At 36.3% G+C, this 20,420-nt stretch overlaps 1 protein-coding gene across 1 annotated transcript; it reads right to left on the reverse strand.

Annotated features, from left to right (window-relative positions):
• Positions 1-60: 60 nt before the first annotated feature.
• LOC102605172 (protein NRT1/ PTR FAMILY 8.3-like) lies at positions 61-20,118 on the reverse strand. Its single transcript, XM_015308375.1, has 5 exons — positions 19,893-20,118; positions 17,526-17,631; positions 17,192-17,409; positions 6,828-7,384; positions 61-1,011 (listed from the first exon to the last, which is right to left on the reverse strand). The coding sequence occupies exons 1-5, from the start codon at positions 19,932-19,934 to the stop codon at positions 192-194; spliced, it is 1,743 nt and encodes a 580-aa protein (XP_015163861.1). The 5' UTR covers positions 19,935-20,118; the 3' UTR covers positions 61-191.
• Positions 20,119-20,420: the final 302 nt, after the last annotated feature.

Here is a 20,420-nt window from a genome sequence, read left to right on the forward strand (position 1 = left end):
TTTAAGCCATTTTTCCTTTTGAGAAATTGCGGATTATAAACCATATTTAGAAAAAATACATTCAAATTCTAAATATCCTTTGCATAAAGTATGACCAAACACAATTTCAACTTTAAAAATTCCAAAATAAAATGAATAATATTTAATTTCCATGGCCAAATGCCCACTCAGCGTATAAAACAAACTTGCACTTAGGATGGCTTCTTGGATTTATACATTTTGGCACAGAAAAGATAGATTACAAAGTTGCAGAAGCTAAGTGCAGCCAAGAGCCAGAAGAAGTAATCCAGATGCCCACTGTTCAAGTTGTTTGGAATCCATCCAGGTTTGCCACCTTGAGTTGTAATGGATGTTACTACTGTCAGTATGAAAGAGCTCAAGTAATTACCCATAGCAATGCTCAACAGTGACAATGCACTGCACAAGCTACGCATTGAATTGGGTGATTGATCATAAAAGATCTCGAGGTTCCCAATGAAAGTAAATATCTCGCTTGCTCCCAGTATAAAATACTGTGGAATCTGCCAAAAGATACTCAGAGGTACTGAAACTGCTCCATCCACCAAACCAAGGTCTCTTGCGAGTTGTAGACGCGTGAACTCAACGATAGCAGCAGCTGACATGCCCAACACAGAAAGGAAAAGTCCAATTCCTATTCGCTGTAACTTGGAAAATCCCCTTTCGTTTCCGGTAAGCCTCCTTGCAATTGGAACAAGGATCCTATCATAGACTGGGACCCATATAAGAACACTACTGATATCGAAAAGTGAAAGAGATGCTGGAGGAATTCTGAAGGAACCGATGGCAGTGTCCATTACCATCCCTTGCTCTACAAACAACGTCATTTGTGCATAAACAGCATAAAAGACTATTCCAGTTGCCCATATCGGGAACATGCAGATCAAAATTTTCAGTTCCTCAACCTGTGTAACAGTACAGAGCCTCCAAGCATTGGAATAGTCCCCAGTATTCAATTCGGTGTCTGAAACTACAGCAGCTTTGTCAAGGCACCTGAAGAAGATAGAGGATTGATAATTTGAAGCTAAACTAAACCAGGCCCTTTGCTTGACCAAATAGTAGAGGAAAGTGGTATTTTCCTGAGATAGCTAGCAAGAGTAAGTACAATTCCAAGAAGTTGCAGCAAGTTCAACATAAGTTGCATTGAGGATTGTGGAAAACATACTTGCTGATTCACTAAATTTTCGGAGAACTAGCTTTTGTTCATGCATTTTATATAATGAACTTTTAGAATATACAACACCAACAAAAATAAGCTATAGTTCCTTCAAAGAATCATATTAATGACTAAAATGATATTGTTCAAATAAAATATTTTCGGAAGCATCTGAATGAATAATTAGATGGTAACATTACTTGTATAGACAAAGGATAATCTTAGAACAAGATGATTTCCCTAAAAGATAAGTACCGGCTATTAAAGGTGTAAAAACATCAATATAACAACATCAAGTACCTAAATGCCATTTACTGACAGAACAAAGGGCCACAATGTCACAAAGTGAAAATAAACCAAGTGCACACTAACAGGAAATATCGATCCTTAAAATTCTTGTTGTTGAAATTTGCTTTCCGTTACTATTGTTGTTTAGTTTAAGATGAATATGAATTTCGAATTTTAGTTAGGTTGTTTGAGTTGTTGAGATATTTTAGGTTGTTTTAAATTTCAAATTATGCAGATTATGTGTTTTATGTTAGCTATTTAACGCCTCTCCATGCTTAATAAAATAATTGAGAAACATTTTCAAGTTTTTATTGCTGCCCCATCTTTTAAAAAAACAAACACTTGCAGCCTTAAGTTCCCTAGAAATACAAATATAAAAAAGAATTATCAAAGAAATCCAAAATAATTCATATGTTCATGATTCTGGGTTTATGACAAAATCGTTATGTCAATCCAATTTATTCACTAGTGATTTCTGAAAAACTTTAAAGCAGTAACATGACAGAGTAAACACTCTCAAAGAACTCATTCTTCACACTAAAAGAACTAATTCCTCCTGCTAAAGAATAACATCCATACCATAAACAGAGTTCTATATGGATCATCTGAGTATCTAAAATTTATTATTAGAAGGATTTTTCTTGATTTTTGTTTGATTTGACAACTCAGTACTTAGTGCATATCAATAATAGGAATCAGTTTCTGTCGTTGCAGAAGTTGAATCCTCCTCAGGACTCTTACATAAATCTCTCTATATATGTGTAGTCTCACAGTTTCCCCCATTTTGTTAATGAAAAACCCATAGCAGCTTTATATATCTTTATGTGCACTTTATAGCTTCATCAATCTCTATTGATCTTCATGTGCATCCTCCGCCTTAAGAACAACTCCTATGTTGACAATTTCCCTTGAGAACTAGCTCTATTGTTGATCTAGCTTCTGACTTCTGCTGCCATCTGACTTCAGTAAGGTTTGTAAGCTTACCTCCGTCCATTTCGACCTCAACAAGTTTTGTAAGCTTGCTTCAGTCTTTGTAGACTTCAACAAGGTTTGTAAGTTCGTATGAACCCACGAAGGTTTTACCTTCCTTTTATTGTAGCCCACTAGATGGCTAGGTTGCTTGACTAAATAAGTTTTGTAAACTCACTTAATCAGTTTTAGGGACTCTCCTTCCACTCATTGCAACCCTATAGATGGATAGGTTTAAGAATCCAACGATAGCCATGTCTTTTTTAAAGAACATCTCTTCAGTATCAGTTTTAAGAATCCAACCCTACAGATGGATAGTTCTTTCTTCTACAACTAAGTGTTTATAAAATTCTTTACAGTTGTATATAGTACAGTTGCAGATTTCTTCTTTATGAACCTTCTTACTACTTCCTCGGGACATTATATCTTCTCTTCTTCAATCCTAAATATATCCGGTTGTTCTACATAGGATCAGGTTCCGTTTTAAGAAAGCACATGTTTCTTTACAATTCAGTCTATAGAACATGAATACATTGGACATATGAGAATGGAACATCTCTAAATTTCACCCTTTTGGAATCATAAGAAAACAACAGTTCTTAGTAGAATCTTCATGAGAACATAGCAATATGTATTACACACTCAAGAACTTATCAAAGCTTAAATAGAGGATATCATCAATTTTTTTATCATCTTTCAATTTCCCCCTTACCTTTTTTATCATCAGTTTTCTGCTCCTAACTTGTCAAGGGAAACACTAATGATAAGGTCTTTATTATCACACCTCTTGATTCATCCTTGTTGGACTGAGCTCAGATGACCAGGTTCTCTATCGGTCTCTTTTATTTTCCAGCTCTTCATCAACATTAAAGACCAACCATCCCTTTTGATTTTTCACTCCTAATTTTCCCAATGATGAAACTGCCTCAACTCCAATCAGTATCTTTTTCTTATAATCCTGAGTTATCTTCTTCTTTATAATTCACCTTCTTTGTTTTCCCCCTGAATCACTGCATCCTCTTATTGATGCTCTTTTGTTGTTTTGGGATTTTGTCAATTGAGGATTTTGGGACTTTGAATTAGGAGATTCTTTGGTTTAATGTGAGTCAATTAAGGAGAGTTTTGAAGGTTTTAAACTCTGTGGGGATGAAGTGTGATCAAGCATTCTAGTGATTGGTTTCTAGTTTGATGATGATGTGATCTAGGTAGGACGATGTCAAAATTTGCATAAGGGACCTGGATTAATGGTTTAGCAGTGCAGATAAGCTTATGCAATTTAAGTACAAAGAAAGGAGATGCATACCTGACTTGTCATAAGAACCAGATTCTTTGACTTTCTTTGCGTCTGATTATTCTTAAGAGTAGGGTTACATCACCAGATCTCATCAAGCCTTCTGGAGCTATCCATGAGTGCATACCCGTTAAGGTATAAGATTGGGATAGACACTTGTCTTAGATTCATCTACCATTACTAAAACTAGAACAGGGACAAATACTGGGAATCAAGAGAGTTCTTGATCTCATCTTAAGTAATTTTCTCAAGTAAGCCTCTTCAATTTCTCTCATGTGATCTTTGCTTCTTCATTACATGTGTACTGCTCTTCTTCTACTGAATTGTACCTCAATTAGGCTATCGATCATGATTACTTTTCTTGCCTGAGGTCCTAGCTCGATGCTGATTCTCTTCTTGCTCTGTACATCTTCATTTTCTAGAGAATCAGTTCCTTTATCTGGTTTCTCAAGAAGTTCTTGCTTCATATCTATAGTCATTGGTATGAATGGATTAATTGTGCTAGTTTTAATACATGAATAATTCCTTCTTAACCAGCAATCAAAAGACTGCTAAGTTCACTATGAGCCATCACGAGATAATCGCAGGGAGACCTAAAGTGTCCAAAAAGAGTTCCGCAACCGACGGGCACTATAACTCATATAGCCACCTGTCTAGTCAACGATTATGTTAGCAGAAGTTGGGGCAATACTATATGGATGAAAAATAGTCATGCTGAGAATGACTGATTTGAGAAGCAACTGGGACAAAGAAAGTAGCACCATGACATCTTTCCGGTGACTAATTTCTCATATCCAATTTGTGTAGCACCAAACATCTTTCCAGTGACTACTTTCTCATATATCTAATTTGTGTAGCACCGTGCCATCTTTTCGAACTACTTTCTCATATTCAATTTGTGTAGCACCACGCGTCTTCTAGTGACTACTTTTTCATATTTAATTTGTGTAGTGCATATTTTCGTTGACTACTTTTTCATATTTGATTTGCATAGCACCGTGCATCTTTTGAGTGACTACTTTTTCATATCTGATTTGTGTAGCATCGTGCATCTTTCCGGACTACTTACTCATATCTGATTTGCGCAGTTCCTTGTGTCTTTCTAGTAACTCCTCAAATGTGACTTACGTAGTTCCAATTTTCGTCAATGTTGTGCAAAATCCAACACTACATCAAGGTCCAACAACCTCTGGAGACTAAAACCCAACCAACGTCGCCAATCCCGGATCCTTCACACGTGGCTAGATCTAGGGATCCAACGACCACGTTAATACCACACGCCGGTGCGTGAGCCTGTCTGACCAGCTTTTAGGTGACTTTTGCGTTCAATATCGACTCATCTCTTGATTCTAAGACAAGCCATATATTTTATACCAAATTTTAAGCACTTTTCAGTGATTGGTGCACTGTGAAGAAGTCTATATGGAACAACCACCTACTTTGGTTAATCAGGGGAGTTTAGTGGCCCTGTTTGTCGATTGCATAGGTTACTCTGTGGTTTGAAACGATCTTCTCGAGCTTGGTTTGGGAAGTTCACCACAACAATTCAAGAGTTTGGCATGACTTATAGTAGAGTTGATCGCTCTATGTTTTATCGACATTCTACATCAAAACCAGTTTTTCTATGAGAGGGCTAAGCACATTGAGATTGATTATCACTTTGTTAGAGAAAAGATACTCTCAGAAGATATTGTTACAACATTGTGAAGTCAAATGATCATGTTGTAGATATCTTAACCAAGTCCCATACTGTTCCTCGTATTAATTACATATATAACAAGCTAGGTACATATAACTTGTATGCACCAGCTTGAGGAATGTTAGAACAGGAATAGGACCAAGAATAGCATATATAATCCTACTTAGAATAGGAACAAGAATAGTATAAAATCCTACTTGGAAAAGGATGAGTATATATAATCCTATTTGAAAAAGAATTGTATTATAGTGTCGATAAATAGGGTCTCAGCGTAATAATGTAGAGACATAGTTCAATAATATATTTTTCTCATATATTTCTCACAGTATCAGAGCCAAGTTCATCCCCGTTTGGGCTCCCAATCCATGCTCTAGTTGGACTTGGACTTGGGCGTGTTAGAGTGAGTAAAAGTCCTACTTGGTTGGGTAATGGACAGGTGATCTACTTATATGGACTTGGGCAATCCTCCCCTCATGAGCTAGCTTTTGGGATTGAGTTAGGCCTAGACGTCATATCTTTACAAACATTAACTAACCTACCAAAGCATTTAACATACTAGAGCATTTTATGATGTTTTTGGATAGATTTCGATGATTAAATGCCATCACTAACATCAAAATCACATTGGATTCATTAGAATTCATCAAATTTTCAAGAATCACCACAAATTGGATTTATGGGGTGGTTTGACTTCAAAAGGGTAATTTCACTACCACACTTTGTTTATGATGCTTAAATAAGTATGTAGAAGGTAATTTTGAGTAGCACCTATGGTTTAATTGAAGTATCCATGAACCATAGGAATGGGTATAAATGAAGGTTGTCATGTTGGTTGGGAAAGAAGGTAAATATTAATTGGTTATTGTAGTCATCCAAACAGATACAATAGTCTATTTAATCAAGGGGATTAATTGGTGAATCAAGACACCATTGGATGACTTGAAGACTAAGTCTAAAGCCTAGATGACTTATGTTGAGTTGTAATGGATATGAAATGATAGATCTGAACTATATTCAAGTAGATATTGTTGAGCATTTGGACTGTCAATTGTTGAAAAGCTAAGACTACATCCAAGATAAGTTGAGATACACCTTCCTTGAATCCTTTGTCCAAAAGCATGATTCTAAAGATGTACGGAAACATTTTAGAATGTGAATGTATGTTTGAAGGGCCAAGTGAGCCTCAAGTTCCCATGTTTCATGAAAGCTATGCCTTAAAGTGCAATTCTAAGTATGAAATAATATTAAAAAAAGATATTGTGATTTTGACATCAAAGTAAGGATTTTTGGGATCTTTGCTGTCTTTATAAATGTCATGACTTTCAGACGAGCAAATATGAGACCATAGAGGAGAAGAGAGTGTAAAATAAAAATGTTCGCCTTGGCAAAGAAGAAAATATTATCACCTCAGTTCAGCAGTGTGCAGTAGCTTTCGGCTTCCTTCAATTGCAGAGCTTTCGTCTGGGGTTTCATAAAGTAGTGTATTATCATCGGGGACAGACAAGTTCCGTTTGTGGAATGCTGCAACCAGAACCTGGCACATTCTTGTGAGAGGACTTCCCCCAGGCTTTTGAAATCTGTAGAGTGGCGTACCGAAAAAGAAACTTGCAATGGCAATGCTCATGAAAACTGCAGGGATGCCAAACCCAAGGCCCCATCCAGCATTTTCTTGAATCCACACAATCAAAGTGCTTGATATCAAAGCTCCAATGTTGATAGAAAAATAGAACCAATTGAAGAAGGAACCCTTTTTAACCCTCTCTTTTGGATCTGAGTCATCAAATTGATCGGCACCAAATGCCGAAACACATGGCTTAATCCCACCAGTTCCAAGAGCAATCAGATAGAGGCCAGAAAAGAATATGGTATATTGGGCAGGAGTTGCTGAGGGGCACACAGAACCCACACATTCAGGGGGCTTAAAAGCAGGAATTGAAGCTGATAGTGTCAATGTGCACATTCCCTATATAACCAATCAACAACAGAAAAAGCATGAAATAAGAAGTGTAAGTCCAGCAAGAAGATCTAAGAGAAAGAAATGCTGCAAGAACAGGATATTCTTCGTAATTCACTGTTGCACTATAGGCTAGAGCAAAGGTAAAAATCCCAGTTACAAAGGGGAGATAGGGCACTACAAAGTTAAGGTTCCTGTTCACAAGACAAGAGATGTATTTACTGTCTCAATTTAACTTGCTATATCAGTTGTAAAGATGAGACCTTTAGCCATAAGAGTTCAAAAGAGGAAAGGCACTGAGCAGATAAGTACTATCTTTCTTCCTTATCACATTCTTATGTTTTCCCCAACTTTAGTTTGTTTAAAACTTGGCAAATATCACACACTTCACAAAGTTGTCATCCCTGTTGCATATATGTTTTGCAGGTACGTGAATTCACTTGAATTGGCCCAAAACTTCAACAAATAATCAGCACCTCGGCATTCACTCATCACTTCCTTATGGTTCTTACGCGTAGGAAGGGGTGTTGAAACTTGTACACATTAAGAACCCTACTATCTTTGGGGAAAAGACTCTTCAAATGAGTTAAAAGTTGAAACATACCTCACCATCATCATCAAATGCAAAATTTTCCAAATATGAGTATCAACGAACTTAGGGGGCTGAATTTCATGAATAATATGGGAAGCAATATCCTTTGATAAACAATGGGGATGTGTTGCAGCATTACATAAAACATTGTCCAGGACCTCCGGCACATTCATGGTATCTTCATCAATAGGAAAATCATCTGACACTATAAAGTGTCCCAAGAGGTCCATTGTCTTCAACTATTACCAGTCGAGTGACTCCAAAAGAATTGAGCAAATACTTTATGTAATTGATGTATTACACATTTTGGAGAATCAACTACAGACAATAGGTATGCATACCTTGTGAAACATGGGAGATCAATGTAGCTCATCCTCCATAAAATAACAGCTTTCGATCACCAAGATTGAAGCATGTCCATCACTTCTATAGTAATATCATTGTATTTTAAAAAATTTCCTTCTACTATAATATTTGGGATAGTCAAGGTAAGTAAAAGGAGAACTCTTCTTGTTGTTACCAGTAAAGATGAGAAATCTTCGCCCTACTCTCTTTGCACCAAATCCTTTGATGCCTTATCATGCATATAAACTGCACTCTTCTTTTCATTTACTTTTTGGCCCGAGGCACCTTCATACTCAAACAATACCTTAATAATTAAATAAAGAGAATCTTTATCCTTGGAAGAGAAAATTATAGAATCAACCACATATGCTAAATGATTGATTTTTTGGACTCCATTTTGGCATAGCAAACTCACAGAACACTAAGTTATCATGTAAGGCATTTAAACTCCTAGAAACTAGATAGTACTTTGGCAGAAAGAATAAAAAGAGTTCGAGAGAGAGAGAGAGAATCACCTTGCTTCACACCTATTGACGATTAAAAGATTGATTGTCCATTCAGAAAAATAGAAAACCAGTTATTGGAAAATATTCTCCTGACCATGTCAATAAAAATCTCTCCAGATTCCATTTTATGCAGGACCTTTGAAGGAAAAAGCCAAGATACTTTATTGTGACCTTTAGCAATATACAGTTTAACAACCACTATAGCAGACCTAACTCTCTTCCTGTAGAATTGAGAAAGAAGAAAAGCCTTCTTCGTATTTCAGTATGTCTTTACATTCCATGAGAAGGGTATTTATACAAGTGAATCCTAACTGATTAAGGAAAGACAATCAATTACAATAAAACGAATATTTTGTTCCTATGATTATGCTAGGGAAAGGAAAAATGAAGTCTCCAAAAATCATGCCAACTAATCAATACAATCAACATCTAATTAATTAACACAATCAACATTCCCCTTGAGTTGGAGCAAAGATGCCACACATGCCATCTTGCAAAAAGTATGAAAAGTCCTTTTGTCGATGTCTTTTTTGTAAGCACATTTGTTGATTGCTTTCTAACGGTACATGAAGAAAATTCAAAGTGCTACTAGTAACTTTCTCTTTGATAAAGTGTCAATCAGTTTCAATATGTTTTGTTCGGTCATGTTGAACGGGATTCTGAGCTATATTGATTTCAGTTTTGTTGCCGCAATACAAGGAAAGTTCCCCTTTTCTCACAACCTCGATTCTTTCAGTAATGATTGTAGAATATAATTGGAATTCTATGAAGAAATGTTAGGAAAGAAAGATACAAAGAGGACAAAGGCTTTCTCCAGTTTCCTAAACAATGGTCCTAAATTGACAATGGAGCAACAAATAGCAATAATTCAGCCTTACAAAGATGAGGAGGTCAAGAGGGCACTATTCAGTATTGATAAGAATAAGAACCCTGGACTGGATGGATATGGAAGTGAGTTTTTTAGATCAGCTTGGGATATTGTAGGAAATGATATCAGAAAGGCAATTCTAGAATTCTGTAAGAACGGCAAGCTACTGCAGCAGCTGAATGCTACTGTGATATCATTGATACCAGAGGTGGATGTCCATCAGAATGCAGGCCAGTTCAGACCAATATCATGTTGTAATGTGTTGTTCAAAATAATTTCCAAGATGATATGTGAGAGATTGAAGGTAGCAATTAGCAGTATTGTGGCAGAAAATCAGGCAGCATTGGTAAAAGGAAGGTCTCTAGTGCATAATGTGCTAATATGTCATGGTCTCCTAAGGCATTACAAGAGGAAACATCTCCAAGGATGTATGATGAAAATATATCTTAGGAAAGCATATGATATGGTATCCTGGGAGTTTATTGAGGAGGCACTACATGGATATGGTTTTCCAGAAACCTTCACCAGACTAGTGATGAACTGTGTGGCTTCAACAAAATTATCCATCAAGGTTAATGGCGAAAATCATGGATATTTTAAAGGGAAGAGAGGATCGAGGCAGGGGGACCCAACATCACCATTGCTATTTGTGTTGGTCATGGAGTATCTGTCTAGAGCATTACAAAAGGTAGGAGAACTACCAGCCTTTAAGTTCCATCGAATGTGTCATAGCACCAAGCTAAACCATCTGATTTTTGTGGATGACGTGATGCTATTTTGCAAAGGGGATCTTAAGTCTACAGGAAGGATGATAGAGGTTTTGAACCATTTCAGTAGGGTGACAGGCCTTATGGCAAATCTGGATAAGTCTAATATATTTGTAGCTGGGGTGGATGATGCTATGAAGGAACAAATGTTGCAGATATTTGGGCCTGCCATTATCATCAAAGAAATGGACAAGAATAGATTTCCATCAACTGGTTGAAAAAATAACCAACAGGATTACTAGTGCATATTCAAAAACTTTGCCATAACTCATATGCAGGCAGACTGCAGGTAATAAATGCTGTACTCTTCTCGCTCTATAACTTTTGGAGTAATGTCTTCATCTTGCCTCAAAGTATTTTGAAAGAGATTGATAGGAAATGTAGGGATTATCTATGGGGAAATAAGGAGAACAAGAGGAATGTAGCACTTGTAACATGGGAGAAAATTTGTGTGCCAAAGAAGAATGGTGGACTGAACATCAAGAGCTGCAAATTGTGGAATATTGCATCAGTTGATACGGCAGATTGACAGTAAGGCAGATACACTATGGATAAGATGGGTGCATGGACCATATATGCAAGATGAGCAAGATTTCTGGACACAAACACACGCCTAAGGATAGCAGCTGGTACTCGAAGCTTAACTCCATTAAACTAACTATGAGAATGTGGTATACTAAACCTACCGTCTATCGACCCATGGAGCATATAATGTGAGCTTTAGCTACAACCAATTGCTGGGTAGGCAGCTGAGACTACCTGTAGAGGACTTGAAATGGAATTTACTCATGTTGCCTAGACACGGTTTATTAGATGGCTAGCAAATCAGGAAAAACTGATAACTAAAGAGAGGATGATCAGATTGAAACGACCAGTAGAAGATGACAAGTGTTGTCTATGTGGAGTAAGCAAGCTGGAGACTCAAGTACATTTATTTGCAGAATGCATCTGGACAACAAAGTGAAGGAAGCACTGGAGACTTGGTTGGGTATTAAAGTACAAAAAAGGGAAGTGGCACAATGCCTAAAATGGATAAAAGAAAGACACGGGAAGCAATATAAGAAGGATATAGCTACAGCTATATGGGGAGCCAGAATCTACCACACTTGGAGAGCAAGAAATTGGAAACTATTCTGAGGGACAATAGTAAATACAGAGATTACAATCACACAGATAAAGAAAGAGATGGCGGAAAGAGTGTATTACTTGAAGGACATTAGGAAAGCTAGTAAATGTAGATACTTGGTCCAGAAATTTTGTAACTAGATTTATCTTTGTTTGAGGCTTTAGAGGAGAGGGTACCCTTCCTGGAAGGTGGCTCATCTACGTAATGTGCTCTAAAGATGTAAATATTTGGCTGTCAATGGTAATTCTTCACGGTTTACCAAAAAAAGAAAAAAGATTGTAGCCAAAACACCTCACAAACACCCTAGGTCATAACTCTATATTCAGCTAACACACTTCATCTTGCAATTACACTTTGTTTCTACTTCTCCAAGTAACTAGACTCCCTCCTACGACCACACAATAACTAGATGTAGATCTTCTGCCATCTAAAGATTCAGCCCAATCTGCATCTATAAATCTTCTATCAAAAGGTGACCATGTTTAGAGAAAAACAAACTTTTTTTCTGGGAGAAGACTTCAGATACTGAAAAATATGAAAGACAACTTGCATATGAAGATCTCGGGGATCATGCATGAACTAACTCACTAAGTTGATTGAATAGGAGATGTCGAGTCTAGTGTGGAGAGATATAAATTAGTCTTCGAACCAACCTCTGATATCTCTGCTTATCAACTGACCCTCCAACCCCTGTTTGTAACTTGTGATTACTTTCAATAGACAACTATGCTGGCATGAAACCTTGTCATACCAGTTTCTTTCGAGAAATTTAGAATATACTTCCTTTGAGAAATAAAGATTCCTTTTTCTGATCCAGATTCCTCAATCCCTAGATCTTTGAACTCAAATTCTTATGCTAACAACTTCTTCAATCGGGCATCTCCTCTTTGTCATCTCTTGTCATTACCATGTCATCAACATAAACGATGGAAAGAGTAAATACACCCTTCTGAAATCTTATAAAGAGAGTGTGATCAGCATTCTTTTATTGGTAACTGAAAGAGATCATCAATTTGGAAAATCTGTCATACCAAGCTCTATGGGATTGTTTCAATCTGTACAAGGCTTTCTTCAGTTCACACACTTTCCTTAACTTTGTTCAGTATCAAATCCAGGAGTGATTTCTATATACACCTCTTCTTCTAAGTCTCCATGAAGAAATGCGTTCTTTACATCCAACTGTTACAAGTCCCAATCAAGATTAGCTGCACAGGACAAGAATTCTAATAGTGTTCATCTTTGCAATTGGGGCAAACATCTCCTGATTATCAACTCCATAAGTTTGAGTAAATCCTTTAGTCACCAATCTTGCTTTGAATCTTTCATTCTAAGGTATATATTTCATGGTGAGACCCATTTGCAGCCAACCAACTTTTGGTCAGTAGGTGAGTGACAAGGTCCCAAGTCGAAAAAAAACTAGGATATGACTTTTATAACATAAAAAGAGATGGGTGCCCCAACCACCTATGTCATTAGATTATTTTTTAGTTGACATCCTTATTTCCTCCACACAAAAAAATGCTTGACCAGAGCCTCAAATCCCATCAGACATGTATAATTCATCATGCAATTTACCAAGGATAATCCTCTTCTGTTTTTGAAATCATGAAAATCATAATGAGCAAGGAAGAACTCGATACTACAACTTATTTCTTTGGTAATGGAGCTATCATATAATAGGTTAACAAAAAACTCACGTACATGAAGAATGGATGATAATGTTATTTCAGGTGTAAAGACAACAGAACTTGTTCCAAAGATGAGGTTATAGAGCCATTGGCTATTTTGACATAATTCCATTTAGTACGAGGAGGGTGGTTTTATAAGCCTTTAGAGGAGCCTGTAATGTGTCTATTAGCACCAGAATCAATAATCCAAGGATAAGGTGAGCAGTGAAAGAAGTACCTAATTGCACATAATTGTTTTTTGAGAAGGTAAGAAGATTATGCATTTAAAATGCAACAACTTAACACTAAGTTGGTGCTAAGATGGTAGAACAGATAGTAATCCTTCTGTACGAAAACATAAAGAAAGATATCTGCAAAAAAATCTCACTCTTGTAAAGAATATATGCAATCTAACATGTGATTTTCTTCCTTGACATATGAAGAATTTTCCAACCCACTTCTGTGTTGATTGCACAAGCCTTTCCCAGGATCCCTTGACAGAGAAACTTCGCCTCCACCCAACTCCTTATTCTTTGACTTAATCAATCTATCAACCAATATTCAAAATTGCAACAACTATAAGGGTATCAAGCTACTTAGCCACACTATAGAAGTATGGGAGAGAATAGTCAAGATGAGAATGAGGAGAGGGGTGTCTATCTCCGAGAATCAATTTGAATTCACGTCGGGGTGATCAACTACAGAAGTCAATCATCTTGTGAAAAGATTGTTGGAACAATATAAGGATAGGAAGAAGACTTACACGTGGTGTTCATTGACCTAGAGAAGGCATGCGATAAAGTTCTGGGGAGGTACTATGGAGATGTTTGGAGTCTAAAGGTGTACCTATGGCTTATATTAGGGCAATTAAGGACATGTATGATGGAGCCAAGACCCAGGTAAGAACATGACTTAGAACACTTCCCTTTCATGAAGGGGATAAACTTGGGATCAACCCTTAGCCCAATTCTATTTGCCTTAGTGATGGATGAATTGACGTGACATATTAAAAGGGAGGTGTGGTGGTGTATGTTATCCGCAAATGACATAGTAGTGTACCTATGACTTACATTAGGGCAACTAAGGACATGTATGATGGAGCCAAGACCCGGATAAGAACAGTGGGAGGTGGCTCAGAACACTTCCCTTTCATGATGGGGTTAAACGAGGGATCAACCCTTAGCCCATTTTTATTTGCCTTAGTGATGGATGAATTGACGTGACATATTAAAAGGGAGGTGTGGTGGTGTATGTTATCCGCAAATGACATAGTAGTGTACCTATGACTTACATTAGGGCAACTAAGGACATGTATGATGGAGCCAAGACCCGGATAAGAACAGTGGGAGGTGGCTCAGAACACTTCCCTTTCATGATGGGGTTAAACGAGGGATCAACCCTTAGCCCATTTTTATTTGCATGCGTGATGGACGAATTGACGTGACATATTCAAAAGGAGGTGTCGTGGTGTATGTTATTTTAAAATGACATAGTATTGATCAACGAGACACGTGGTAGAGTTAACAATAGGCAGGAAGTTTGGAGACAAACCCTTGAATCTAAAGGTTCAGGATAAGCAGCACTAAAATAGAGCATCCCGAGTGCACTTCCAGTGACTTAACACATAAAGCGGAGGTGCAAGTGAAGATCAATAATACATAAGTCATACCCAAAAAGGGAAATTTCAAGTATCTTGCATCTACAATCCAAGAAAATGGAGAGATTTACTATGATGTTGCTCATTGTATTAGAGCGGGGTGGATGAAATAGAGGCTTGCGTCTAGGGTACCGTGTGATAAGAATATGTCATCAAGTCTTAAAGGTAAGTTCTACAAAATGGTGATTAGACCTACATTATTGTATGGAACAGAGTGTTGACCAGCCAAGAATGCACACTTTCAAAAGATAAAGGTGGCGGAGATAAGGATGCTCTGTGGATGTGTGGCCATACTAGGAGAGATAGAATTAGAAATGAAGTTATACAAGACAAGGCAGGAATGGGCTCCGTGGCAAACAAGATGAGGGAAGCGAGGCTGGTTGGTTCGAGTATGTGAAGAGGTGTGCGGATGCACAAGTAAGGACGTATGAGAGGTTGGCTATAGCAGACTTTAAAAGAAGTAGAGTAGGTCAAAGAAGAACTGGGGAAGGTGATCACAGAAGACATGGCATATCTTCACCTTAATGAGGATATGACCCTAGATACGAAGGTATAGAGGTTGAGGATTTGGGGTAGAAGGGTAGTAGGTAGCTATATGTTAGTGTACTTGTATGTGGGAGAGGTAGGGACTAGCTTCCTCTTCTCACCTTCTCTTCATTTAGTAGTATTATTTAGTATTTGTGTAGTATCTCATTCTTCAATTTTTACTATTACCTGTTGCTTCATTTGTTGTCGTTATTTTTCTTTCAATCCTGCTTTGATTACACTTCTTTTGAGTCGAGGGTCAATCGAAAACAATCTCTCTATCCCCATAAATGTAGGGGTAAGGGTCTTCGTACATCATACCCTCCCAAGACCTCACTTGTAGGATTACGCTGGGTTCGTTATTGTTGTAGTTGTAAGCTATCAACCAATGCCTCCTCCCCAATATCCTCCATCCTAGATTGATATGGATATCTTCCCTTTCCAAAATAGTAATTGGCACTGTAGTTAAATTAGGAGTATTAGCTTCCTTCTTTTGGGGAGTCCTCTCGTACAGTCACCACATTATTATTATTAGGATCACTTTAGTTTTCTTTCCTATTGGAGCAAGAGAACTATTTGTCGGTAAAATAGACAACTCCTTACCTTTTGAACCATCAGATTTATGAGCACCAATCCATCAATCAGTTGCGCCATCAACCTTCTTATTACTCTCAGCCTTATCTTAAACGTGTTTCCTTTTAGGATTGCCCACAACTTTACCACTCTTCAACACTTTAATTGGTTCAGTGGTATCATTCGAAGGTACATCATCTAACCTACCAGTTTGATCTTCATTCTAATCCGCATTCAATTTTGGGTGTAACATGCAACAATTCCTAACCATTATGACCTTGAAGAAGGTAGTGTTTGCAATAATTGGGAAAATAATCATAATGTACTTTTACTCATTTTGATTTGACTTTAGGATAACAATGTCACAACAGTCAATCTGCACTCTTTTGGAAAATCTCCAAGCTAATGACCTCAACCTTCACCCTAGCACAGCTAAGTCAAGATTGATTAGTTGTAGCCATGTCCACTCTCAAAGGTTTCCCAACAGCTGATGCAAGAGAAAATACTGACTCTTTAGCAGATAAATCAGGAGGTAGGCCTGAAAGGAAATATATGCAGTTGCAATTGACGTTCTTCATCTGGATCAAACCAAGGTTTCCACTTAAACTGGTAAAATATCTTTAAACTTGAGATAGAACGCCGGCTTGGCTAGCACATTAACATAGTCCACTAAAAGTGTTAGCCAATTAACACAACAATTTCGTATGAACTCTATCTTACAATCAACCTTGATCTCATCTCATATTGAATTGGAATGATCTTTCTTAAATCTTTGAGTTCTGGTCATCTATATGAAATTTACCAATAACAGCTAATTGTAAATTTTTCTTGATGATAAGTCAATCAAACTCTGTCTGAATCCCACATCACAGTAGGTTCGCGGTGCTGATACACAACAGGTTTGTGTGGAATAGGTTGCATGGGGCTGTAGCAGTGGAGAGTTTAAGGAGTGAAGCATCAGAAGCAGGGTTAGAGGTTGAACACCCACTAAGTTTTGGCATTGCCCATGGCGTGGAAACAAAATAAGTATCAGTAGATTGAAGTTAGTTATGTTATGATAAACTCTCTGGTAGGAAAGGAAAAAATAAAAATGACAAAATATGAAGATGCAAGTCACAGAAAGAAATATTATAATCATCTCACAAACAATAAGTTTAGTATTTTGTGTAAAATGAAGCTCAGATATTTACCATGAAGTAGATCATAGAGAAGGTAGCAATTGTCCGATATCTTCCCCAGTATGCATCTGCGAGCACAGCCCCAATAAGGGGCGTTAGGTAACATGTGCCTTGCCAAGTTGTGACATTTCTAGCAGCTGAGACATTTCCCTCATGTAACTTCTTGGTAAGATAGGTAACAAGATTAAGAGCAATGCCATAGAACACCAAACGTTCACAACATTCATTACCTGAGACCAAGGTCCGCAACCAAATCAACTATACCATAAAATAGAGTGAATAAGCAACTATGCCAAAACAGGTAAAAAGAGAAGAAAAAGAAAAGAAAAAATTGAGTGTGACATACCAAGAATAAAGGGGCAAGCTCTCCAGTTCCCTGTCTCACTCTTTAAAACAGGATTACCCTTGATATCAACAGAACCATCTCTAGTGTACAATCCACCGTTCTCATTCTACAAATAGGAATTTTTTTAAGAATGCCAACAAAAGTAACTTGGTTTTTTAGCATAATAATAAACGTACTTTTTTAACTTGATTTTAGCTGACATCTATGCCCTTAACTTTGGATATGCACAAGTAGACACTTCAACTTTGACGTTCTACGTGGCGTCCTATGTGTATTATGCTACGTAGGACATGTACGACTACTTGCTCTATACAAGTTTAAATTTCTACTTATGCACACCAAAAATTGAAGGGCATTGATCTCAGCTAAAGCCAAAGGGCACATTTATGTATTGTGCCTATCTTTATGTCAAAATAACTTGCAGGTAATCACCTTTGCATCTACTTATCAACTTCTACATTAAGAATGGCAAACTATATGCTTTGAGATGTGGAATAGCCAGAGTATTTACACATACCAACTTAATTTGTACTCCATATAAAAAAAGTGTACAAGGATAAATAATGCCCCTCGACTATGCGAAATAGAACAATTTTTCCCTTCCGTTAAAAAAGTGTTCCATTCCTACCCCTGCCGTTACCAAAGTCTAGGGCCATCTTTTACCATTATTTCTTTTATCATCCTCTCCAAAAAAGTTTGTATTGAAAATCCCCTATCCCCGGTCCTTGTTCCATATTGGTTCAGGGGCCATTTTACGGTATAGTTCAATGCATAAATCAGGTATCTACTTCTATTATTATATATATGAATAATTTTCAAATATAATTGTAGTGCAAATAATTTGCAATGTGTAAGAGGAACTGAACTGAACTATATAAGTCATTGAATTATTGTATTTATAAAAATAAAATGAAGGAATATTCATAGCAATCTCAGATTTAGCAAATGGAGGTCAATTTAGAAATTCATATAGTTTCAACTATAAATGAGAAGGTTCTTCTTACTTTCTTCATATACATTAATAGAATTAAAAAACTTATAAGTTGAATCTGTTTGGCCATGAGAATTTTTCACTTTTTCCCGGAACACTGTATTTGGCCATGAAAAATTCGAACATCCAAAAATTCGTTTTCATTTTTTTCACTCTCACTATATCTTTCACTTCCAAATTTATCCTATATTTTTAATTTAATACAAATAATCTTATTTAAATCATATTTCATGTTTCTTAGGAATAATGCATTCAAACAACCAAATATTATTTGCAAAAGCTATAACCAAACACACCAACAACTCAAACTTCAGAAATTACTAATAAAGTGAAAAAATATTTTTAACAATTTGTAGTAGCTAGTATATGGATCTATAATAACAACATATTCAGTTAAATCTCACTAAGTAGGGTTTGGGGAGGATAGGATATAGGCAGACCTTATTACTATCTCGTGGAAGTAGAGAGGTTGTTTTCGAAAGATCCTCATCTTAGTTCATCAAACTCAAGCAAAAGAGGAAGAAAACAATGAAAAAAACATAACAGTAAATATAAAAAGTAGTGTAACATCTACAAAAAAGAAAGGAACAAAGGAAAGACAACAATCTACCCCTATTAATCTCCTACCCTAGTCTAATGTACTATATTATGTGACATATTATTCTTTGGGAAAAGACTCAAATATGTCATTAAACTTTTAAAAAATACTCATTTATGTCTCGTTAAAATATTGCTCATCTATATCATTGTTGTTAAAAAAAAGGCTTATCCATGCCATTCTTTTTAACTTCGATTTTGCAAAACCATTTTTTACACTCAAACAACTTTTAACACTTTCCAATTGGAGTTTTGGATCAAATGTAATCTTTTTGTTTTTTCTTCCTCAAAAACACCAAGAACACATGAAGAAGATCAACAACTCACAAATTTTCAAAATCTTCAATTCTTTGAGGTGATTTGGGAGTTGTTGATATTTTTACTAGGTGTTCTTGGTGTTTTTAGGGAAGAAAAAGCAGCAAAAAAATACATTTGACCCAAAAACTCTAATTGAAAAATGTTAAAAGTTGTTTGGGGTAAAAAATGATTTTGCAAAATCGAAGTTAAAATAATAACATGGTTGAGTCTTTTTTCTTAATAACAATAGCATATATGAGCCAAACATTTAACGGATGACATATATTTGAGATAAATTAGTCAGGTTAGGTGATTTTTTTAGTTTATATTTAAAAAAGTACATTTAAATTTTAAAATATATTTTTGCAAAAAGCATGGAAATTTCAAATAAAGTGAATATTTTTTTATTTCACAGTCAAATGCCCAGTTACAGAGTGTGAATAAAAAAAATCAATTCTGAAGTAAAAAGAGAGAAAGTAAACCTGATGAAAGGCAGCATCTTGTAGAAGAGATTGAGTAGCCATACTCACAGCTTCACTTTATGTGGTGCTAAAACATGAATTTTTTGTTGAATCTAAAAAGGGAAATAGCACAAAACCAAAAATGGGTGAGCCTACCATTTTCATTTTTGGGGTCAGTTTGCACATGCATATATACAATCATATTTTGATTTCATCTCTAATGTGCTTCATCTGGAAAGGCCAATTTGATTTTTTAAAGTTCTTTTTTATATGAATATGAAAATCCCATGAGTTTTAAAAGGCATAATATATAAATTTGTTCTTTAATTTAGTCTTATTTTACATTTATGTCCTCCAATTTTGTGTGCGCATAAGTAAATACTTAAATTTGTATAAAATTAAATAAATAGATACAAATGTACTACATGGCATCCTACATGGCAATTTGTGTTTTAAGTGGTCTCCTATATGTATTATGACACATAGGACTCATGTATCTACTTGTTCGATTTTATACAAATTTAAGTATTTGTTGTGCAAATTTATATA

The sequence above is a fragment of the Solanum tuberosum genome, unplaced genomic scaffold, assembly GCF_000226075.1.
Source record: "Solanum tuberosum cultivar DM 1-3 516 R44 unplaced genomic scaffold, SolTub_3.0 scf00078, whole genome shotgun sequence".
Lineage (NCBI taxonomy): Eukaryota > Viridiplantae > Streptophyta > Magnoliopsida > Solanales > Solanaceae > Solanum > Solanum tuberosum.

What these genes read in the sequence shown, in the direction of transcription:
- LOC102605172 (XM_015308375.1), bottom strand. Translation starts at nt 19,934, where the DNA reads ATGGCTACTCAATCTCTTCTACAAGATGCTGCCTTTCATCAG. An exon ending in AAGATGCTGCCTTTCATCAG is followed by an intron (nt 17,632 to 19,892) that starts GTTTACTTTCTC and finishes TCCTATTTGTAG; the next exon opens with AATGAGAACGGTGGATTGTA. An exon ending in CTGCACACTGCTGAACTGAG is followed by an intron (nt 1,012 to 6,827) that starts GTGATAATATTT and finishes TATCTTCTTCAG; the next exon opens with GTGCCTTGACAAAGCTGCTG.